This window comes from Salvelinus alpinus, chromosome 35, assembly GCF_045679555.1.
Source record: "Salvelinus alpinus chromosome 35, SLU_Salpinus.1, whole genome shotgun sequence".
Classification (NCBI taxonomy): Eukaryota; Metazoa; Chordata; class Actinopteri; order Salmoniformes; family Salmonidae; genus Salvelinus; species Salvelinus alpinus.
The window spans coordinates 10655342-10678213 of NC_092120.1; the positions used below are offsets into that span (position 1 = coordinate 10655342).

The following is a 22872-nucleotide window of genomic DNA, read 5'->3' on the forward strand; positions in this document are numbered from 1 at the left end:
GTGGCAGGAGTTTAAAGCGGGTGAAAAAATGCACTGGCTCAAAATGTGCGTTCAGAACAACTGGTTACTCGGAGAGAAAAAAAGTGGTTCCAACTGGGGAAAATCGATTTGAATGGTCCGCCAACTCGGAATTCCAACTCTGGAACTCGGACGTCTTTCTAGAGCTCCGACTTTCCGACCTGAATATCACTGACGTCATGATTCGACCTTGTATTTTTCCGAGTTCCCAGTTATTTTGAACCGGGCATAAGCACATAGAGTAATGAGTACATTGTGGGGTTTTTTGTTTGTTTTTTTACATGCAAAAGGGATTGCTTTTGATAAAAACGCTTTATCTTCCTTCCCACTGAAAACTAGTTTGAAAATTCGAATATGTCGTTACAATATTTTATGGAAAATAGATATGTTTATGTTTCTGGACGATGCATCATGCTGCCTTGTTAACATAACCTAGTTGCGCAGATTACTGTTCGAGTTGAGATTTGCGCTCCTCCCTCACGGCTTTTGCCCGTTCGCGTGCAACGCGGCTCAGGTTAATATAACTCCCTCAGAGTTACATTTTGGCATGTCAATTAATCAGAAGAAACCGATCAACGGGATACGCTGTACAGTACTTTCTGCTGCTACCACCTTTACTTTGTTGTGCAGGAAAACAGCGGGGGCAAGGGCCTCACCTGGTAAAGGTAGGCCTAAAACTAACGAGGCGACTGTTGCATTTGGGCTATTTCACAATATTAGTGCTTTTTCAGAATGGGATTTTTTCATTCTATCCCACACTAGGCTGAGTGTATTATGGAAAGGCCGGGTTGCTTTCCGGGCTTAAAATATAGGTTTATTTATGTGACTGGAAATAAAATATTTAACCTTTAAAAAAAAATCATAATCTTTGATGCACGGTACACTCTTTATGATTTGTATGCTACACTCTTTACGGTTAGCAAAAAGCAGGTGCCATAACCACATGGTACCATCAAAATACATCTCTGACCAGGAGTAAAAAGACAATTTCCATCAAAGTTGACAGGCTCCACTCAGACAACCATTCTGCCATTGCCAATGCTATAAATGCCAAGTTTTCATCTGTCACCACATCATTACCTACACTACACCTGTCAGACCGACCTAGATTTTTGCCAGCTATGCCACTCCCTACTGTTGAACCATGGGAAATGCACAGGAGACTACTCTCCGTTCCAACCAGAAAAGCCCCTTCATCAGTGGCAGATTCACTGCTGAAGAGTAATCCTCTGAGCATTGACCAGCTACGGCCAGTCTTGCTCACGCCCCTTCTGGTAAAGGCGTGTGAAGGTTTTGTTGTTGAATGGGCAACACAGGATATCCAAAAGAACATCTCCAAACAACAGTTTGGCTGCCTCAACGGACACTCAATCACCCACTGCCTATACAGAACAGCAAACACCAGAGGCACCTCCAGCACATTGGTACTGATGGACTACAGCACGGCCTTTGATCTTGTGGATCACACCATTGCAATGAAACACCTTTTGCAATTATCTGTCCAACCAGAGACCATGCCATGAATTTGAAACTTCCATTCCGGCCGTAGTCAGGTTAGAATCTCATGGGATCTTGTATCTCAGGCCTCAAGAACTTTCCTGTGGCCTCCCCCAGGGCACACGGCTTGGTCCAAATGTATTTGTGGCTCATGTCAATGGCGCAGGTGTCAAGAGAATTTTGTTCTCAATGTTCATAAACTGAACTTCAATTAATTACTCAGTCTGTAACCCAGGATTTGTAAGATACTGGTTGAATGAAACAGACAGAGGGCCCAGCTATGATAGTCAAAATGTTTATTCACGGGCGCGCTGGTTAGTTGTACAAAACCATTCATTTTATACTAGCTCCTTACGCACATACTCTTGCACACAAACAGAATTCATACGCACATACATTTACACACAAACAGTAGGTGTCCTACGCACATACTGTCCTACTACCCAGCCGACAAAGATTAGGGGAGTCCGTGAGACTCATTCCCCGTCCTCCCTCAAGATAGGGAGACCCTGGGAAGTACTCTCAGTGGCCCCCCAGCCAAGGTCGGCACCGAATCTTGCTCAGACAGTCTGTTTTTAAGATACTATAATAGACATTTTGTTTTACTGACTAAAACTACACACATCATTAATTATAACTTTATGATTCTAGTCAATTTCATACAATTATATGGTTTCAGGGTGGAGTATTCTCATCATTCATTTAAACATATAAATTCCAACAACAGCAGGTAAGGGTGCTCTTGAGCGGCTAGATGTTCTTTACCATTCGGCAATCAGATTTTCCACCAATGCTCCTTATAGGACACATCACTGGACTCTATACTCTTCTGTACACTGGTCATCTCTGTATACCCGTCGCAAGACCCACTGGTTGATGCTTATTTATAAAACCCTCTTAGGCCTCACTCCCCCCTAACTGAGATATCTACTGCAGGCCTCATCCTCCACATACAACACCTGTCCCCAAAGCACACACATCCATGGGTCGCTCCTCTTTTCAGTTCGCTGCAGCTAGCGACTGGAACAGGCTACAAACAAACACTCAAACTGGGCAGTTTTATCTCAATCTCTTCATTCAAAGACTAAATTATGGATACTCTTACTGACAGTTGTGGCTGCTTTGCATGATGTATTGTTGTCTCTACCTTCTTGCCCTTTGTGCTATTGTCTGTGCCCAATAATGTTTGTACCATGTTTTGTGCTGCTACCATGTTGTGTTGCTACCATGTTGTTGTCATGTTGTGTTGCTGCCTTGCTATGTTGTCTTGGGTCTCTCTTTATGTAGTGTTGTGTTGTCTCTCTTGTCGTGATGTGTGTTTTGTCCTATATTTGTTTTTATTTTTAATCCCAGCCCCCATCCCCGCAGAAGCCCTTTTGCTTTTGGTAGGCCGCCATTGTAATTAAGAATTTGTTCTTAACTGACTTGCCTAGTTAAATAAAATAAAAATCAGAGGGTACCCTATCCAACTCCTCCTTTGTGGATGACCTGAACCTTATAGAATCAAGACACGTGACACTTCCAAAATACATCAGGGCCTCTACCAACTAACCGACTGGTCAGAACAAAACAAGATGAATCTCAACCAATAAAGTGCAATGTCATGTACACCTGTTTCAGTCACAATCCTGATCCACCCTCTGCCATTATCCATCTCCGGCCTTGAGGTGGTGTCCAGCGCTAAAGAGCTCGGTGTGACACTCCAAGACAACTTAAAAGGGGACACACACATCACCACCAAAGGGAACCAAAGTCTCTTCATGAAGAACCATCTTTGCCACTTCACCCCCCCCCCCCTGAAGACCTAGAGTACGCCACTCCAGTATGGCACCCAGGTCTCATAGCCCACCAACACAACCAACTTGAGAAGGTCCAACGACATTCAACCAAAATCATCATGGGCACCACCTACACCTCCTGCATACAATGACCTGGGCTTGCAGTCCTTGGAGTCCGGTCGCACCTATCTCTGCAGATCCTTTGCCCAGAAGCTTGCAAAATCCCAGGATTAAAACAAATAGCTGCCTCAGAAGAAAGGCCATGTCAGTGGCAGATCTACCTGATCCAATCACAAACTGCACCTTAATTTGATTAAAAAATTAAAACAGAAATACCTTATTTAGGTAAGTATTAAGACCCTTTGCTATGAGACTTGAAATTGAGCTCAGATGCATCCTGTTTCCATTTATCATCCTTGAGATGTTTCTACAACTGGATTGGACTCCACCTATGGTAAATTCAATTGATTGGACATGATTTGTAAAGGCACACACCTGTCTATATAAGGTCCCACAGTTGACAGTGCATGTCAGAGCAAAAACCAAGTCATGAGGTCGAAGGAATTGTCCGTTGAGCCCCGAGACAGGATTGTTGAGACACAGATCTGGGGAATGTTACAAAAACAAATTCTGCAGCATTGAAGATCCCCAAAAACACAGTGGCCTCCATCATTCTTAAATGGAAGAAGTTTGGAACCACCAAGACTCTTCCTAGAGCTGGCCACTCGGCCAAACTGAGCAATCGGGGGGGAAGGGCCTTGGTCAGGGAGGTGACTCTGACAGAGCTCCGGAGTTCCTCTGTGGAGATGGGAGAAGCTTGCAGAAGGACAACCATCTCTGCAGCACTCCACCAATCAGGCCTTTATGGTAGAGTGGCCAGATGGAAGCCACTCCTCAGTAAAAGGCACATGAAAACCTTCCTGGAGTTTGCTAAAAGGCACCTAAAGGACTCACAGACCATGAGAAACAAGATTCTCTGGTTCGATGAAACCAAGATTGAACTCTTTGGCCTGAATGCCAAGCGTCACGTCTGGAGGAAACCTGGCACCATACCTACGGTGAAGCGTGGTGGTGTTTGCATCCAATTTTGAGGATGTTTTTTAGTGGAAAGGACTGGGAGACTAGTCAGGATCGAGGGAAAGATGAACAGAGCAAAGTACAGAGAGAGATCCTTGATGAAACCCCAGTTTGAGGTCCTGAGCAGGTTGAAGGTTCACCTTCCAACAGGACAACGACCCTAAGCACACAGCCAAGACAACGCAGGAGTGGCTTCGGGACAAGTCTCCCCTTCCAACCTGACAGAGCTTGAGAGGATCTGCAGAGAAGAATGGGAGAAAATACAGGTGTGCCAAGCTTGTAGCGTCATACCCAAGAAGGCTTGAGGCTGTAATCGCTGCCTACGGTGAAATAATAAAAAACTGTTTTTGCTTTGTCATTGTGTGGTATTGTGTGTAGATTGAGGGGAAAAAACAATTCAATGCATTTTAGAATAAGGCTGTAACGTAACAAAATGTGGAAAAGAAAAGGTCTGAATACTTTCCGAATGCACTGTATCTGATATATTGTGAGATTAGGCATGTATGGCGCTTTTATTATGAAAAGAAGCAATCCATTTCCTGATTATCAAAAGCAACTAAATTCTCTCCTCTTTCCTTTCCTCCTCATCAGTTTAACCTGGTGTGTGAAAGCAAATGTGTGAGTGAGGCATCACAGTCTATCTACATGACCGGCCTCCTAATAGGGTCCCTGGTGTTTGGTCCTATAGCAGACAGGTAAAACACACAATCCACTTATAAATTGTCACGAGTTTAGTGAAGAGGTCACCCCAAAAATGTGAAATACCCCCGCAGGTTTGGTTGTCGCTTCGCCATCCTCGTTTCCCTGCCAATCCAGTTGCTGTTTGGAGTGGCCGCTGCCTTCTCCCCCGACATCTATGTCTACATTGGCCTTCGGTTCGTGGTCGGCATGACAATATAAGGCAATGCTATGAACACATTTGTGCTAGGTGGGGCAATACTCCCAGGTTGTCTCTTACCACAAACTCCAATCTCTAATCTCAATTAGCCAAAATATAACACCTTGTACTGTCTACAATCATCAAACAGTGTTTGACTATTGAGCGGGCTGACAGCCCCAAACCTTTGTAGTGTGTGATTGTTATTTTCCTATTTTGAAGGGGCTGGGTGGACCAGTACACCAGTACACTTCTGAAGGCTGTTTCCAGTTATGCAAATGCTCAAACACCTACCCAATCTGGGTTTATACTGTGTAGCATTCAAATGTTTTATCTTTGGCGTATTTCGCCGGAACTTTTTAAATGTTTTATTGAATATCCAAAACATACAATATACTTGCAGTGAAGCCGCTCAACAACTACATCATACCAGTCATCCAACAGACTTCCATTCAGAGCGACACACAGAAAGAAGCATCCAGGGTCGATGCCCTGCTCAAGGGCACGTTGACAGATCTCCCACCAGGCCAAAAAATGTGAACCCGAACCCTCCAAGATCCCCCCCCACAGTTCCCCAATAGCTGTCCCTCAACCATTTGAGACCCCCCCCCCCCCCCCCAAGAAGAAAACTAAAACTAAAAAATACAAATAATTCCATTCCCCACCCCCAAGAACCCCCCCAATTTTCCTGAACTTGGTGTAGTTGGCATTATATTCTGAAACATACCTGTTGGTGGTACTTATTTCTGTCTTATTTTGACCCTTAGACCTTCCAGTATTGGTGACAATCATTGCAGTGACTGGAACGTTTGCTATAGCAGCCTCTTTCACTATTGTCTATGTATATACTGCTGAACTCTATCCCACCGTTGTAAGGTTAGGTAAATTCCCAATGTATACTGTTTATTACAGCAGAATAATATCCTCATTCTTCATACTGTGTATGTCAAATTTTCTCCTCATCCACTTTTGGATACATTTATTGCCATGTCCTTCTTCATGTCGTCCTTGCAGACAGAATGGTGTGGGTCTGAACTCCATGTGTGCCCGTGGGGCGGGCATCCTGGCCCCTCTGATGCATCTGCTAGATGTGTACCACCAGGCCCTGTCCATGCTCATCTGTGGCCTCCTGCCCTTCATCGGCGGGGGCTGTGCGTTCTACTGCCAGAGACCCTCAATACTGAGCTCCAAGACTACATAGACCCACTCGTGGAGAAGACAATCTGGGTAATACATTTTTTATACAAAAATATATTACTGTTTTATACATTTTAGCTGTCTATATTTGAATTGTGAAGTATGTGAATTGAATCAAGCACCATACTTATGGATTTTTACTTGTTGATGTTGGAACATCAGAGAGCGTGACTATTGAAAACGGACTCGATGAGGAGGAGAAACCAACTGAATTGAGGAGCTCAAAATTCTGATCACTGTCTGGTCCATACTCTCTGGAGGTGTGAGTTAGTTATTACTCTAAAATATCTCTTATTTTTTGTAAATGATACCACCTTTTGGGACTGATATTTTTTTAAATGAATGAATAATACAAAATGATTGTTGTGCATGAAATAAAACGGACCAATCCCAATTTGAATATTGTTGATAACTCTCATGAACAGCAGATGGATGTGTATAAAATAAAACGAACCCATCACATATTAATCTTGGTGATAAAATAAAACGGACCCATCACATATTAATCTTGGTGATAAAATAAAACGGACCCATCACAATAATGATCTTTGTGATACCTCTCATGAACAGAAGATGGTGCCAAGTAACTTATCAATGGGAGAAATGGTACAGATATTACAGTGCCTCTGGAAACTGCCACCAAATTGCTTAGATAAATGTTAGTGGGACTGCAGATAAATTAAAAAGTCTCAATCGAACAATAGTATACTATTGATATATTAACTCTGTAGCCATATGAACTTGAAACTATCATTTTTCGTAGACACTTTACAGATAAACCTGGATCCTGATGTCCTGCATGTCACATAGGACCCATTGTATCCTATTATATACATATTCTTTCCATGCACATGGGTGAACAATGTGAGAAATGTCACATATAGATGGACAGTAATTGCATGTCTGGAGAGCTGTGGATGTGCAGTCACGGCAGACCAAGCCTGTCTCAACGCTTCCATAAATGCCATGGGGAGTGAAGAAAAGATCCGAGGGCTCTCTGGGGTCAACGGAAGGTGAACTGTGACAAGTAGAAACGAAATGGGAATTCAGTAACCTACCTTTTAAAAATAGTGTCCTAGATCTGTACAAATAGATGTGGATATTTTAAGAACCTAGATGTGGATATTTTAAGTACCAAAATCCTACAAAAAAGTACTTTGACGTTTCTCCCCTGCTTTGGCTTCCTCTTATTGAACAAGGAAGGAAAATAAATCTCATTACAGAACTGAAATGGCAGGTAAAAATTAAATTGAGGACCCTTGGCTTTGTCTGATTCAAAGAATATGGTTGGGGGACTTTTGCAAATACAAATAAGATGAGAACATACAATGGTGCATGTAGATGAGCCCTTTTTCAGAGACATGTTTGAATGGACAAAAATATGTGTTAAAGTTAGAAAACCTTTGAGATGGGACACATTTTTTGATGGAACAATTTTGTGAAATTGTCTAAAATACCATCTCTCTGGAAATATCCATCTGCATATTGTAATATCATTGATAAGCCAGCGTTCAAAACTTTCATATGAAGTATTTATTTTCATGGTTTCTAATATGAATAAGGTAAATTGGACCCATAAGACATTTGCATCCGCTATATTCAGAAAAACGCCCCTCCTTGCGTGTGCTCGTTGCTACCCAACATTTTTAAACGGCACCGCGAGCCAAGAGGGTTAGTACAATCCGGAATCCTTTGGACGTCCATACCATAACATTATCCCCTACCATTAACCCTAACCATTTTTTATTTCAACTTTAAAGGGGTAGGGACGTCCAAAGGATCCACAATAGCAAGGACAGAGCCAAGATGGTCTAGTGCGCGGTGCGCATCTGAGGTCATAGAGCTGTCTGAAACGCACGGAGTTTTGTCATGTTTTCTTCGAATAACTGGAGCTCTTTTTCATTTCTGCTCGCAAGAAGATAAGAATCATGACCAACACTAGTGTCAAAACACATAACTGACTGTTTTACGCAGAGTATAAAAAATAACTTGGCTAATGGAGAGGATGGAAAACTCAACCATCCCTTTTATCAAGATGGAAACTCTCAATATATAGCCAGGTAAGACCAATCTTTTCGCCCTTGTTATGTTAAATTGGCTAAGTTATATTAGTTGGGCTAGTTTCGTGGCTACTACTGTAGTTTTGTGGTGCACTTGGTACAGTATAGGCTAATCTTTCAGAGATGGTTCATTCCAGTAACATACTATCTCTGACAACAAAACAATTTAATGCAAAACATATTAATACTTTATTTCAATCTAATAAATATTTGACAGCAACCTGTATATTTATTCATGATTCATATAATAACCAGAATATCTACAGCTATTTTTAATTCGAAACACATGTGTTGCTCTTTTATTACATAATCCAAACTGCTCACCTCCTAGGCTTACAAAATGTAGGTAGTTATTTTATTTGCGAGTGAAATTAAAACCATGGATACCTTTCATTTTCATTATGATGTTGTGCCAGTAATATAATATTGTTATTGTGTAATAGGATGCCAGTTTAAAATGTCTAGACACCCCCATTTATCCTGCCTTTTCTGTCATGTATGCTCATCAAATATCTTCTGCAATGATCCATTAAAAATCCATTATTTTCTCATTATACAGTTGAAGTCGGAAGTTTACATACACCTCAGCCAAATACATTTTTACTCAGTTTTTCACAATTCCTGACATTTAATCCTAGTAAAAATTCCCTGTTTTAGGTCAGTTAGGATCACCACTTTATTTTAAGAATGTGAAATGTCAGAATAATAGTAGAGAATGATTTATTTTAGATTACATTTTTTTCATCACATTCCCAGTGGGTCAGAAGTTTACATACACTCAATTAGTATTTGGTAACATTGCCTTTAAATTGTTTAACTTGGGTCAATTGTTTCGGGTAGCCTTCCACAAGCTTCCAACAATAAGTTGGGTGAATTTTGGCCCATTCCTCCTGACAGAGCTGATGTAACTGAATCAGGTTGTAGGCCTCCTTGCTCGCACACGCTTTTTCAGTTCTGCCCACACATTTTATATAGGTTTGAGGTCAGGGCTTTTTGATGGCCACTCATAATACCTTGATTATGTTGTCCTTAAGCCATTAAGCCACAACTATGGAAGTATGCTTGGGGTCATTGCCCATTTGTGACCAAGCTTTAACTTCCTGACTGATGTCTTGAGATGTTGCTTCAATATATCCACATAGTTTTCCTACCTCATGATGCCATCTATTTTGTGAAGTGCACCAGTCCCTCCTGCAGCAAAGCACCCCCACGACATGATGCTACCACCCCCGTGCTTCACGGTTGGGATGGTGTTCTTCAGCCTGCAAGCCTCCCCCTTTTTCCTCCAAACATAACGAAGGTCATTATGGCCAAACAGTTCTATTTTTGTTTCATCAGACCAGAGGACATTTCTCAAAAAAGTATGATCTTTGTCCCCATGTGCAGAAAACCGTAGTCTGGCTTTTTTATGGAGGTTTTGGAGCAGTGGCTTCTTCCTTGCTGAGCGGCCTTTCAGGTTATGTCAATATAGGACTCGTTTTACTGTGGATATAGATACTTTTGTACCTGTTTCCTCCAGAATCTTCACAAGGTCCTTTGCTGTTGTTCTGGGATTGATTTGCACTTTTCGCACCAAAGTACGTTCATCTCTAGGAGACAGAACGCGTCTCCTTCTTGAGCGGTATGACGACTGCGTGGTCCCATGGTGTTTATACTTGCGTACTATTGTTTATACAGATGAATGTGGTACCTTCAGGCGTTTGGAAATTACTCCCAAGGATGAACCAGACTTGTGGAGGTCTACAATTGTTTTCTGAGGTTTTGGCTGAATTCTTTTGATTTTCCCATGATGTCAAGCAAAGAGGCACCGAGTTTGAAGTTAGGCCTTGAAATACATCCACAAGTACACCTCCAATTGACTCAGGCTAATTGACATCATTTATGAGAATCTTCTAACGCCATGACATAATTTTCTGGAATTTTCCAAGCTGTTTAACGGCACAGTCAACTTAGTGTATGTAAACTTCTGACCCACTGGAAATGTGATACAGTGAAATAATCTGTCTGTAAAGAATTGTTGGAAAAATTACTTGTGTCATGCACAAAGTAGATGTCCTAACCGACTTGCCAAAACTATAGTTTGTTAACAAGAAATTTGTGGAGTGGTTGAAAAACGAGTTTTAATGACTCCAACCTAAGTGTATGTAAACGTCTGACTTCACACAGCCATTTAGAGACAGTAGAAACATGAAGAGTAAACATAACCAGAATATCTCCATACCCAGAAACTTGTTTGGTAGGACCATTTCAGCTTTTGGTTTAAATAGCAATTCACATTTTGCCCCTTTTGGATTTGTTATTGTTATTATATCAATTGGTGTAGCTTAGGCATTATCTTCCTCCTCTCACTTAAAATGGAGGAAAATCTTTCACCACTTTTACACACAGGGCATGTTTTCAGTATATGGTAGTGCCTTTCAATCATGACAGGTGAGCACATTTTACAGTGTCTGTGTTCTTGCCAACAGATCAACTGCTCTGATATCCATTTTTCAGGATTTATCTTTTAAATATGTGCGACTTAAAATGACCACCATGACGTTGTTAGATAGCAGATAGACTTAACAAAGGGAATTAATGATTACAGGAATAGGAACATTAATTCTATTAATTAGGTAGGCCAGCTAAAATATTGAAATCTCCACAAAGAGCTTTGAAGAAGCAGGACACGGCCAGAGGCTCTTTCCCTGTCTTCCCCTCTTTCTCTCTCGCTCTCTCTCTCCCTCTCACTCATCTGATGTCAGACACGATGCTCTTGGTAGGAGCAGCCAAGGAAATGTGGATTCCTTCATTCAGGGAGCAGAGGGAGTTTAACTGAGGATTAGGGATAACTAATGGCTGCTTCTAGCCAAGCTGTACAATGTATTCCCTTGCCACATGGCTAATAGGCTACACAGGGGATGGAACAAGCAGGGACGGAGTAGAGAATTGCTCTTGGAATTAGTATGAAGATTCTACCTTACATGTTAACTGTTTTCTATGTGGTCTCAATTGGATTTGGTGCCAGTCATTATTTTGAACCTGAACAAATGTTGACCTCAGTGTTTACCTTTTCCTTGATACCCAACTGCACTCCTGGTGCCCTTCAGGTTTTCCCCTCCACCCCAGGCAGGCCTGTGCCCGCCATGATGAGCAGCTCATCCAGCCCAGCTGAGTTCTACAGGGACAGGACCTCCCTCGTGTCCATAGACTCTAGCGTCTTCTACAGCGAGCCCCCTCTTGTCTGTGACGACCCACTGGACTTCTTCACCATCAACGTGGGAGGTAGCCGCTACGTTCTCTCGCAGGAGCTGCTGGCATCCCACCCAGAAACCCGTCTGGGCAAGCTGGCCCTGTCCACACGGGACTCTGCCCTGGAGCTCTGTGACGACGCTGACTTCCTGAAGAATGAGTTCTTCTTCGACCGCAGCTCACAGACCTTCCAGTATGTGATTAACTTCTACCGCACAGGCCACCTGCATGTCAGGGAGGAGCTTTGCGTGCTCTCCTTCTTCCAGGAGATTGAGTACTGGGGCATCGACGAGCTCTGCATCGACCCCTGCTGTCGGGAACGCTACTACCGCCGCAAGGAGCTCAAGGAGAGCCTGGACATGCGGAACGAGGCTGAGACTGACGAAAGCCAGGACGACGACTTCAACGGCGCTGCGTGCCCAGATCTCCGGCGGCGCCTGTGGGACCTGCTGGAGAAGCCAGAGTCTTCACGAGCGGCACGCGCCTTCGGCACGCTGTCCATCATCTTCGTGGCGGTGTCCATTGTCAACATTGTGCTCATCTCGCTGGACCTGGGGAATGTGTGTGGGAACGGGATCGGTGACGAGAGCGGGGGCAATGATGGGGGTACACCTTTCTTCGTGGACGCACTGGAATATTTGTGCGTGGTGTGGTTCACCGGCGAGCTGGTGTTGCGCTTTGTCTCCGTGCGCGACAAGTGCCGCTTCACCCGTAGTGTTCCCAATGTGATCGACCTGCTGGCCATCCTGCCCTTCTATGTGACTCTGGCAGTTGAGAGTCTGCACGGTGGCTCTACAGAGCTGGAGAACATGGGCCGCGTGGTGCAGGTGCTCAGGCTCATGAGGTCCCTCCGCATGCTCAAACTAGGACGCCACTCCACAGGTAATGTAGTCGTCTATCCAAACATACAGTATACGCAGCCATTTTAATCCTGTCATGATTCCTAAACCTGATGCCGCTACCTATCATTTGTCACGCCAAGCTGCAGTAGTCCAGGATGTCAAATTGTCCAGGATGTCAGATTGTCCAGGATCTCAAAGTTGATTTTGAAGGTAGCAATCCAGTTGAGATACATCATTATTTTCAAAGGATATATCACTTATTTCTTTCTTCCAGCAACTCATTAGGTGATTTGTAGATGTGTGTAAAAAGTACAGCAGGGTAGTCAGACAAGATGGCTGGTGTTACTTGTACAACAGTGTGTCGTTGTAGTCTGTAGGCCCAAAATTCTGAAGAATCTGTTGAAACTATAAGAATAGAAAGAGTCAGAACTTTTGTGAAACATCACAGCACAGTGGAAAAAATACATGGCAGTTAGAAATCAGAACTGGATGGTCTTCAGAGATAGATGGGAGGGGTTGAGGGTAGCTGAAGGCTGGGACAAAAGATAACTCATGTAAAATGTACTGTCCGTGAAATGTAAGTAGTGTGTCTTAAGCTGGAAGTGGAAGCCTATGTATTGTTGTCCATTAGTTTACTCCAATTAGGAGAGGGTGGTGGGGGAAAATAATAAAGGAAAATATATTTTACTAAAAATATATTAAAAATTATATACACAGTACCAGTCAAAAGTTTGGACACACCTACTCATTCCAGGGATTTTCTTTATTTTTACTATTGTCTACATTGTAGAATAATATTGACCAAGTCCATATTATGGCAAGAACAGCTCAAATAAGCAAAGAAAAATGACCGCCCATCATTACTTTAAGACATGAAGGTCAGTCAATCCGGAAAAGTTCAAGAACTTCCAAGTGCAGTTGCAAAAACCATCCAGCGCTATGATGGAGGACCGCCACAGGAAAGGAAGACGCAGAGTTACCTCTACTGCAGAGGATAAGGTCATTATAGTTACCAGCCTCAGAAATTGCAGCCCAAATAAATGCTTCACAGAGTTCAAGTAACAGACACATCGCAATATCAACTGTTCAGAGGAGACTGCGTGAATAGGGCCTTCATGGTCGAATTGCTGCAAAGAAACCACTACTAAAGGACACCAATAATAAGAAGAGACTTGCTAGGGCCAAGAAACACGAGCAATGGACATTAGACCGGTGGAAATCTGTTCCAAATTGGAGATTTTTGGTTCCAACCGCCGTGTCTTTGTGAGACGCAGAGTAGGTGAACAGATCTCTGCATGTGTGGTTCCCCTCATGAAGCATGGAGGAGGAGGTGTGATGCTGTGGGGGTGCTTTGCTAGTGACACTGTCTGTGATTTATTTAGAAGGCACACTTAACCAGCATGGCAACCACAGCATTCTCCAGCGATACGCCATTCCACCTTGTTTGGGCTTAGTCCCACTATCATTTGTTTTTCAACAGAACAATGACCCAACATACCTCCAGGCTGTGTAAGGGCTATTTGACCAAGAAGGAGAGTGATGGAGTGCTGCATCAGATGACCTGGCCTCCACTATCACCCGACCTCAACTCAGTTGAGATGGTTTGGGATGAGTTGGAACACAGAGTGAAGGAAAAGCAGCCAACAAGTGCTCAGCATATGTGGGAACTCCTTCAAGACTTTTGGAAAAGCATTCCAGGTGAAGCTGGTTGAGAGAATGCAAAGGGTGGCTACTTTGAAGAATTTAAAATCTAAAATATATTTAGATTTAACAGTTTTTTTTGGTTACTACATGATTCCTTATGTGTTATTTCATAGTTTTGATGTCTTCACTATTATTCTACAATGTAGAAAATAGTAAAAAATAAAGAAAAACCCTTGAATGAGTAGGTGTGTCCAAACTTTTTACTGGTACTGTGTATTTACAAAATAATTATATATGCGGGATTGGAAATGATGCCGACAATTACATTGATAGAAGCCCACACACAATCTATCTGCAATATTAAAGCTGATCTAGCATATATATATAATATATATATATAATATACAGTTGAAGTCAGAAGTTTACATACACTTAGGTTGGAGTCATTAACTAGTTTTTCAACCACTCAGCATATTTATTGTTAACAAACTATAGTTTTGGCAAGTCGGTTAGGACATCTACTTTGTGCATGACACAAGTCATTTTTCCAACAATTGTTACAGACAGATTATTTCACATTTAATTTACTGTATCACAATTCCAGTGGGTCAGAAGTTTACATACACTAAGTTGACTGTGCCTTTTAAACAGCTTAGAAAATGATGTCATGGCTTTAGAAGATTCTGATAGACTAATTGAAATAATTTGAGTCAATTGGAGGTCTACCTGTGGATTTATTTCAAGTCCTACCTTCAAACTCAGTGCCTCTTTGCTTGACATCATGGGATAATCAAAAGAAATCAGCCAAGACCTCAGAAAAGAAATTGTGGACCTCCACAAGTCTAATTCATCCTTGGGAGCAATTTCAAACGCCTGAAGGTACCACGTTCATCTATACAAACACTAGTACGCAAGTATAAACACCATGGGACCAGGCAGTCGTCATACCGCTCAGGAAGGAGACACGTTCTGTCTCCTAGAGATGAATGTACTTCGTTGCAAGGAAGACCGCCATTAAAAAAGCCAAACTACGGTTTGCAACTGCACATGGGGACAAAGATCGTACTTTTTGGAGAAATATCCTCTGGTCTGATGAAACAAAAATAGAACTGTTTGGCTATAATGACCATCGCAATGTTTGGAGGAAAAGGGGGAGGCTTGCAAGCCGAAGAACACCATCCCAACCGTGAAGTACGGGGGTGGAAGCATCATGTTGTGGGGGTGCTTTGCTGCAGGAGGGACTGGTGCACTTCACAAAATAGATGGCATCATGAGGTAGGAAAAGTATGTGGATGTATTGAAGTAACATCTCAAGACATCAGTCAGGAAGTTAAAGCTGGGTCGCAAATGGGTCTTCCAAATGGACAATGACCCCAAGCATACTTCCAAAGTTGTGGCAAAATGGCTTAAGGACAACAAAGTCAAGGTATTGGAGTGGCCATCACAAAGCCCTGACCTCAATCCTATACAAAATTTGTGGGCAGAACTGAAAAAGCGTGTGCGAGCAAGGAGGCTTACAAACCTGACTCAGTTACACCAGCTCTGTCAGGAGGAATGGGCCAAAATTCACCCAAATTATTGTGGGAAGCTTGTGGATGGCTACCCAAAACATTTGACCCAAGTTAAACAATTTAAAAGCAATGCTACCAAATACTAATTGAGTATGTATAAACTTCTGACCCACTGGGAATGTGATGAAAAAGCTGAAATAAATTATTCTCTCTACTATTATTCTGACATCTCACACTTTTAAAATAAAGTGGTGATCCTAACTGACCTAAGACAGGGAATTTTTACTAGGATTAAATGTCAAGAATTGTGAAATGTGAGTTTAAATGTATTTGGCTAAGGTGTATGTAAACTTCCGACTTCAACTGTGTATGTGATATATATATATATATATATATATATATATATATATATGGTTGTAATCCAATTCTTAGTTTTTCTGTGATTAAACTAGCTTCTGACCCAGGAGAGATTATACTTTGAAGTCTCTTGGAGTCTGAGATTTTTCAAGGTAATAGAAAGCCTGGGATGGAACTAAATAGCAAGAGTGAGAAAGGGAACGAGACGAGCTAGGAGAAGGAGAAAAAATATTCATTCATATTTCCTCAGGAGATTGAGGGAAGGGGTCTGACAGATGAGAGAATGCTCCTGAGTCCATTTGTTTGTGTCTGTGTACGTTTGCGTCCGTGCACGTGAATGGCTTGGATGTTACTGATTTTGGCGAGGGATGAGAGCCCTGGTTTGGGATGTAGGCTGTGAGGCCATGCATAATGAAGGGAGATGATGTTACCACACCAAAAGAGAAGATAAGAGGGGAGGAAGTAGACCAGAGACTGTGACAGATACAGAGCCAGCACGTCACATCTTGTCCTTTCAATGAAGAAAAAAGAAAAGGCGATGAGAGATCAACTTTGTCTTTGATCTAGGATGCACTGACACACCAGGCCATCATTACACTTTTATAGAATTATGGTATGTATTACAAATCTTTGTTGGCATCCATGACTGCAATTGTACCATATTCCCTCTAGTATGCTACTTCAACAAATTGGTAAGTATGGCATGTTGCGTCAGGAAAAGAGAGAAAAATAGATTTCTCACTCTGGGTGATAGCTGTTAATAAAACAGATTATTTTAGGGGAAAAATGTGGATTTACAGGGCATGTTCTCCACTTTGTCTACATGCTGGTATATCTTGATATCTCTGAGGAGTCTATGACATTTGTTCAGTTTAAGTCCCATGGTCTGACTAAAATGACTTGAAAATATAAAGGCAGGAGTGTTCTTGTCATGTGTGTGACAATATGTCTGTCTGACAATATCCTGAACAAAGGTGCATCCCGATAACTGTATCATTTTCTAAACAAAGATGCGTTTGCTTTACTGTTTGGTTTATAGACAACTTCCAAAGAACCAAATGTACTAGCTAGGTCTCATTTTGATCCCATATAGTGTTTCAGTACACAAAAAGAACATTAAAAAGTATACTTACTTGGCAAACTTAACCAAATATTTATTTTCTACTTCAAGAGTTTGGAGAGCTTACAAGCAATATCAGTGTGTGAATAGTCCTACCACCTGCGCAGTTGTGCATATTTAGAGTGTTGCACTTATTTTAACTGCCAGCTTGCTGTTCCAATTTTCCCCACTAAATTCTCAGTCATGAGTTTCACACATCATTTTTTATATTAGCTGTTTGTGGAATACAGTGTATAATTTGAATAGATGCACTATAGTACCTTCATGTTAGGCAAGTGAAAAGGTATTAAGACTTTTAAGAGTTTATTATTCAGTTAATTATTCTACACTTGAAAGTATGCAACTGCCACACTCTGTAAGATTTGCGTACCATCAAAGAGTGTACACTTTCAGAATGGTCTTCCAACAGATGGCATCATTTGAACGCATCAGTGCAGACAGCCGTCAGACTATCTAACGTTAGACAATGCACTTTCAGGTGTACAACCTGAATAAGTAATCTGGCATTTAATCTCCTGAACTGATGTATAATTGACCCCAGCCCTCTGTATCCCTGTGTCCCCCAGGCCTCAAGTCCCTGGGCCTGACCATCACCCAGTGCTACGAGGAGGTGGGTCTCTTGCTCCTCTTCCTCTCCGTGGGCATCTCCATCTTCGCCACGGTGGAGTTCTCCCTGGAGCATGACATCCCCGGTACCACCTTCAGCAGCGTGCCGTGTGCCTGGTGGTGGGCCACCACCTCCATGACCACGGTGGGCTACGGAGACATCCGCCCCGACACCACCCTGGGCAAGGTGCTGGCCTTTCTCTGCATCTTGTCTGGCATCCTGATCTTGGCACTGCCCATCGCTATCATCAACGACCGCTTCTCTGCCTGCTACTTCACTCTCAAGATGAAGGAGGCGGCGCTGCGGCACGGGGAGGCGCTCAAGAGGCTGGCAGCAAGGGGAGGAGGGGTGAACCTGAGGGATGTTTACGCCATGAGTGTGATGGAGATGCTGAGGCTGCAAGGGAGGGAGAGGGCCAGCACACATAGTAGTGGAGGGGGTGAGCTCTGGTGGTAGTGTGGAAGATGGAGCACAAGAGCGGCTGTGGAGAAAAAGCTATGGAAAAGTTAAGTCATTGGGTTAAAGATGGAATCCGCAGTAGGGGGAAACACCACTGGCTGCCCCACCACTGTTATTGTTTTTGTTTCGGAGCTGAGGAGCGTCGCGAAGCATGGTAAAAATGTAAATCGGTTCATACTGTGCTCTTTTATCACACGTGCAATGATGTCAGAGGGGTAAAAACTGTGCAAACTGACGTGGTTGTTACACCATTAAGGATTTCAGCTTTAAGAACACCATCAGAATATGACAGTGTACAATGTATAGGACATATCTAAAGGATGATGAGGGGACATCTTTCATGTCTAACCTTTTTCAGTGTTGTGTTCTGACAACTATTGCATGTTCTGTCTCCTCTGAATGTATCACATAGACAAGATGTACAGTATAGACTGAATGATGTTATATTGTGTTTGATATTTTAAAACTTATTGAAAGATGCAGTATGTTGTGGTGTATAGAACAGCACAACATGGTTTCACTGGAGAGCAATAAACACATTTGCCTTCACCCCTGTCTCTGTTTCCTGCAGGGTCACAGTGAAATACCAAAAGGGCTCTGGGAGGAGGAGTCTCCGAGTCAAGTCACGACAGGCTGTATGCAGAGCATACACACACATGAATATCCTGAACTGGTTAAAACATTATTTCCACCCAACAACCCCAGCAGTGGTAGATTAGCAATGACATGCACTGCTGCAGCAGACCCTAACCTTGGCAGTTCTAGGAAATATAATCACGCTCTAAAAAGAAAAGGTTAATGGAAGATCTTTTAGGTGTTCTTCAAATTGAAACTGTGGGGGAACTTAAAAGAACCCTTTAAAAGGCTTCTTCAAAGAAACCCCTTTTAATGGGTCCTCAAATCACCTTTTGGGGTTACCCCCCCCCCCCCCCATTATTAATCAGCATAACAATAACACAATATTTTAGTTGTCAGTGTTTTATGATTTTAGTGGCAAAACAGAATTCAAAAGCCAAATATGACGTAAACTCCCAGCAGAGCTCCAAGTTGTTCAAGTACTCTCTCCTTCCCTCCCTTCAGCCTTTCTATTTGTGTCAAATGCGGAGAGATCATCCAGCTCATTTACAGTCATAATCTCACTTGAGATGTGGAGTTGTGCTTTGACACAGCCGATGTACTCCCAAATGGCACTTAAAGTGTGATGTCAGGAAAATGGTGTGCCAGTGTAAATGATTTTGTTGGTAAGAGGAGAGGTCGTGACTGACAATCCACAGGGCACAAACTGGTTAAATCAACGTTGTTTCAACATAATTTGTCAACGTATTGTGACGTAGAATCTATTTGGAAAATACATTGGATTTGAAAAATGTAATCAAAAATCAATTTTTGTTTTGAGGGTAAAAGGTTTGTGAAATTTCCACAACAGGATTGTTATCATGGTAACCAATTTTCAACATAGACAAACCTTGTAAAAAAAGATGTTGAATTTGTACCTTTGTCAGAGCCGTGTGTATAGGTGGCAGGGAAGTCAGGCGCAGGAGAGTTAAACTGAGTGTAATGGAGACTTTTAATAAATGTCCATTTAACAATGCTCCAAACACGAACAATGTACATACGTAAAAATCAACATGGGTACGGGGACCCGTCGCACACCTATACATCAATAAACAACAGTTGACATAAAACAATCCCTGACAAAGACATGAGGGGAAACAGAGGGTTAAATACACAAGAGGTAATGGATGGGATTGAAAACAGGTGTGTGGGAAGACAAGACAAAAGCAATGGAAAATGAAAAATGGATCGATGATGGCTAGAAGACCGGTGACGTCGACCGCCGAACACCGCCCGAACAAGGAGAGGCAACGACTTCGGTAGAAGTCGTGACAACCTTTTGAAACAATGTCAGGTCTTCAACATAATAACCACTATAAGAAAAAAACAATAGGCTGGGCAGAACCTCCTAATGGAGAGTTGCTCTATCTACAGCTATCATTTTGGTCTCCAATCCAAGTTTCTTTTTACCAAGCCCTGCTTAGCGTTGATATTTGTCACTGACTATTACCAATGTGCTATCATGACAATGATTGTTGATAAATCTTCACTTAATAGATTCAGTGTTGCTATCAAAGTCATTCCACAGGGTAGGTTTAACAGAGCAAGTGAAATGTGACCATACTTTATCACTCATATAACATCAGTGATGCTATTTAGGCCTGTATAGTATTTGGGAAGTCATCAACCGCTATTGTTTAAACTAAAAATAGACAATACATATAGGCCTAGTGTTTCAAGCTGTGGTTGATTTCAAATGGAATTTTGATAATAATATATATTGGATTCAGGTCTGTGGAGATCTTCACAATTGCTATAATAATCTGTTCAGAATCTCAAACAGCTCTGACCACTTGCACCATGTACTTAAATAATCTCAATTGCAATCCAGGTCATTTGGTTGTGCTAGTATATGAAGCACAGTGATAACACATTAAGTTGTTGTATAAATGAATACACAAAATATCTACCCTTGTATTTCCATTTGAACTTGGTTGTGCTTTAAAAGGGTTGAAAGCACAGTACAACACAATACAACTTGCTTTCAGAGTAGAATATTTTCTCTATGTAGCACTAAAACAAAATGTTTTTCTCACATTTCTCCCCTGCAGTCGCCTATAAATACTGTAAATTATATACTGTACATACATAGGGATTATACTGTATTTAAGCATGTAGGGAAAAGATTTCCAGACCATAGGCTTTTTAGCCTATTCCAAGGGACTCCTTCAATGCTTTCCCAAACATTCTCAAGAAAGTATTGTTTTTACTCCTGACAGTCACAGAAAATCATTTGGCCCCTTAGATTTCCTTACATGGTTATTGGGCCACAGGGCCAGCCCCTTATCTCTTGGACACGTAGGAGTCCCTGATGTTATAGCCAACCTGCACAGATGTCAATGCATTATGGGCCGGTCCACATATGAGGACAGTCTAAATATTCCTCAGCAGTCTGAGACATTGGGCATACAGCACTGAAGTAGTGATGTATCGTTTCATTAAATGGAACAGAGTGGATTGCATGCATATTGTAAACCTACATGGTATGGCAGCCATTTTGAGATAAGATGCAGAAGAAAATTGATGTACAGTGAACCCTTTCCCTACCATTTCTGGCCAAACAAACAAAATAGCGGTAGTTCACAGCAGTAGTTCTCACTTGGCAGAACACATTTTTTATATTTTCATTATGACACCTTGTTTTACCACAAGGGACCTCTGGCCTACTTATTTGTCTAGACCAGTGGTTCCCAACCTTTTTTAACCTTAGTACACATTGATGGGATGTAAAATTCTTTGGCACACATAAAATTTCCCTATTCATTTATTTAGTGGTAATGACCTGCATCTCATCTGAGCCATACTGCAAATCATCTATTTTCTGTGACATTAAAAAAAAAAAATATATATATATATATAGGTTAAATAGGGTTTATTTGAAATATTTATGTAGTTTTGAAAGTTCCTTTATTATGAATTTCATTTTAGTTTAGAAGGGTTTGGGCTACAGATGAGCGGTTTTCTGCATGGCAAATGTGCAACCACGGACATAAAGCCATGCTCCGTTTATTTTTATGGCAGAGGCTGTGGTATAGCTAAGCACAGAGCCATAATAAATATCAGACTTGCCTGTGCTAATGTTTAACCCAGATGAAGCAAAATTATACAAATGACTTTGCTCGTGATGCGCACCCCTCTAACAGCCTGAGAAACAAGTTAGGATACAGATTCCATTTAATGTATTATCTGACTGGCACTAGTGCTTCTAAGTCACAATCCCATGTGCATTCCACATGTCATGTTTAGCCTATAATTGACTGTTACATTTTTTTTCAATATTAGGAAAAGTTTCAAGGCACATCTGAGAGTTCCTGGAGGTACACCAGTGTGCTGTGGTACACGGGTTGAGAACCACCTGTCTAGACGAGAGAATCAAGGACAATAATCCACATCCATCTCCAGAGTGCATCTCAGTACACTCATTCAATGTTATTGGAGGGATTGTATCATTTATACAATGTTCTATCCTCTGTATTTGTATTTGGGGAATACATGACAAATAGAACTGGCATCAACCCCAGGAAAACGTTTTATGTTGGCAGGAGAGTAATCAACATGAGAGTCATAATAGTCCTTTTGATGCTGCATCAGATGAGTCCCGTTTGAACAGGCCCTGTGAGTTTTTATAAAACACACATGAAACTTAAATAATAAGGGAGTCAATCAGACAAAGCGCACCAATCAGCATGCTCTCTGGTGAGGCTATTGGAATATAATTCATTTGCATGTTTTTGATCTACAGGGATGAGAGCACTATCCATGTCCCAGCTGGACAAGTACCTTTCAAACAATCTGGGGAAAAACGTGTGTGTGTGTGTGTGTGTGTGTGTGTGTGTGTGTGTGTGTGTGTGTGTGTGTGTGTGTGTGTGTGTGTGTGTGTGTGTGTGTGTGTGTGTGTGTGTGTGTGTGTGTGTGTGTGTGTGTGTGTGTGTGTGTGTGTGTGTGTGTGTGTGTGTGTGTGTGTGTGTGTGTGTTTTTTTGG

The 22872-nt window shown here is 41.9% G+C and overlaps 1 protein-coding gene across 2 annotated transcripts; it reads left to right on the forward strand.

Annotated features, from left to right (window-relative positions):
* Positions 1 to 563: 563 nt before the first annotated feature.
* On the forward strand, positions 564 to 18824 carry LOC139564420 (potassium voltage-gated channel subfamily V member 1-like). Of its 2 annotated transcripts, XM_071383934.1 has the most exons (4): positions 564 to 683; positions 6262 to 6474; positions 11594 to 12617; positions 17776 to 18824. In XM_071383934.1, the coding sequence occupies exons 3-4, from the start codon at positions 11630 to 11632 to the stop codon at positions 18270 to 18272; spliced, it is 1485 nt and encodes a 494-aa protein (XP_071240035.1). In that variant the 5' UTR covers positions 564 to 683; positions 6262 to 6474; positions 11594 to 11629; the 3' UTR covers positions 18273 to 18824. The 2 variants fall into 2 exon arrangements, with proteins under 2 accessions (XP_071240035.1, XP_071240034.1); XM_071383933.1 differs by lacking the exons at positions 564 to 683; positions 6262 to 6474 and adding an exon at positions 8284 to 8504.
* The last annotated feature ends 4048 nt before the right edge of the window (positions 18825 to 22872 follow it).

Coding starts and splice junctions, on each gene's coding strand:
- LOC139564420 (XM_071383934.1), top strand. CDS start 11,630: ATGATGAGCAGCTCATCCAGCCCAGCTGAGTTCTACAGGGACAGGACC. Junction 12,618..17,775: donor ACTAGGACGCCACTCCACAG/GTAATGTAGTCG, acceptor TGTGTCCCCCAG/GCCTCAAGTCCCTGGGCCTG.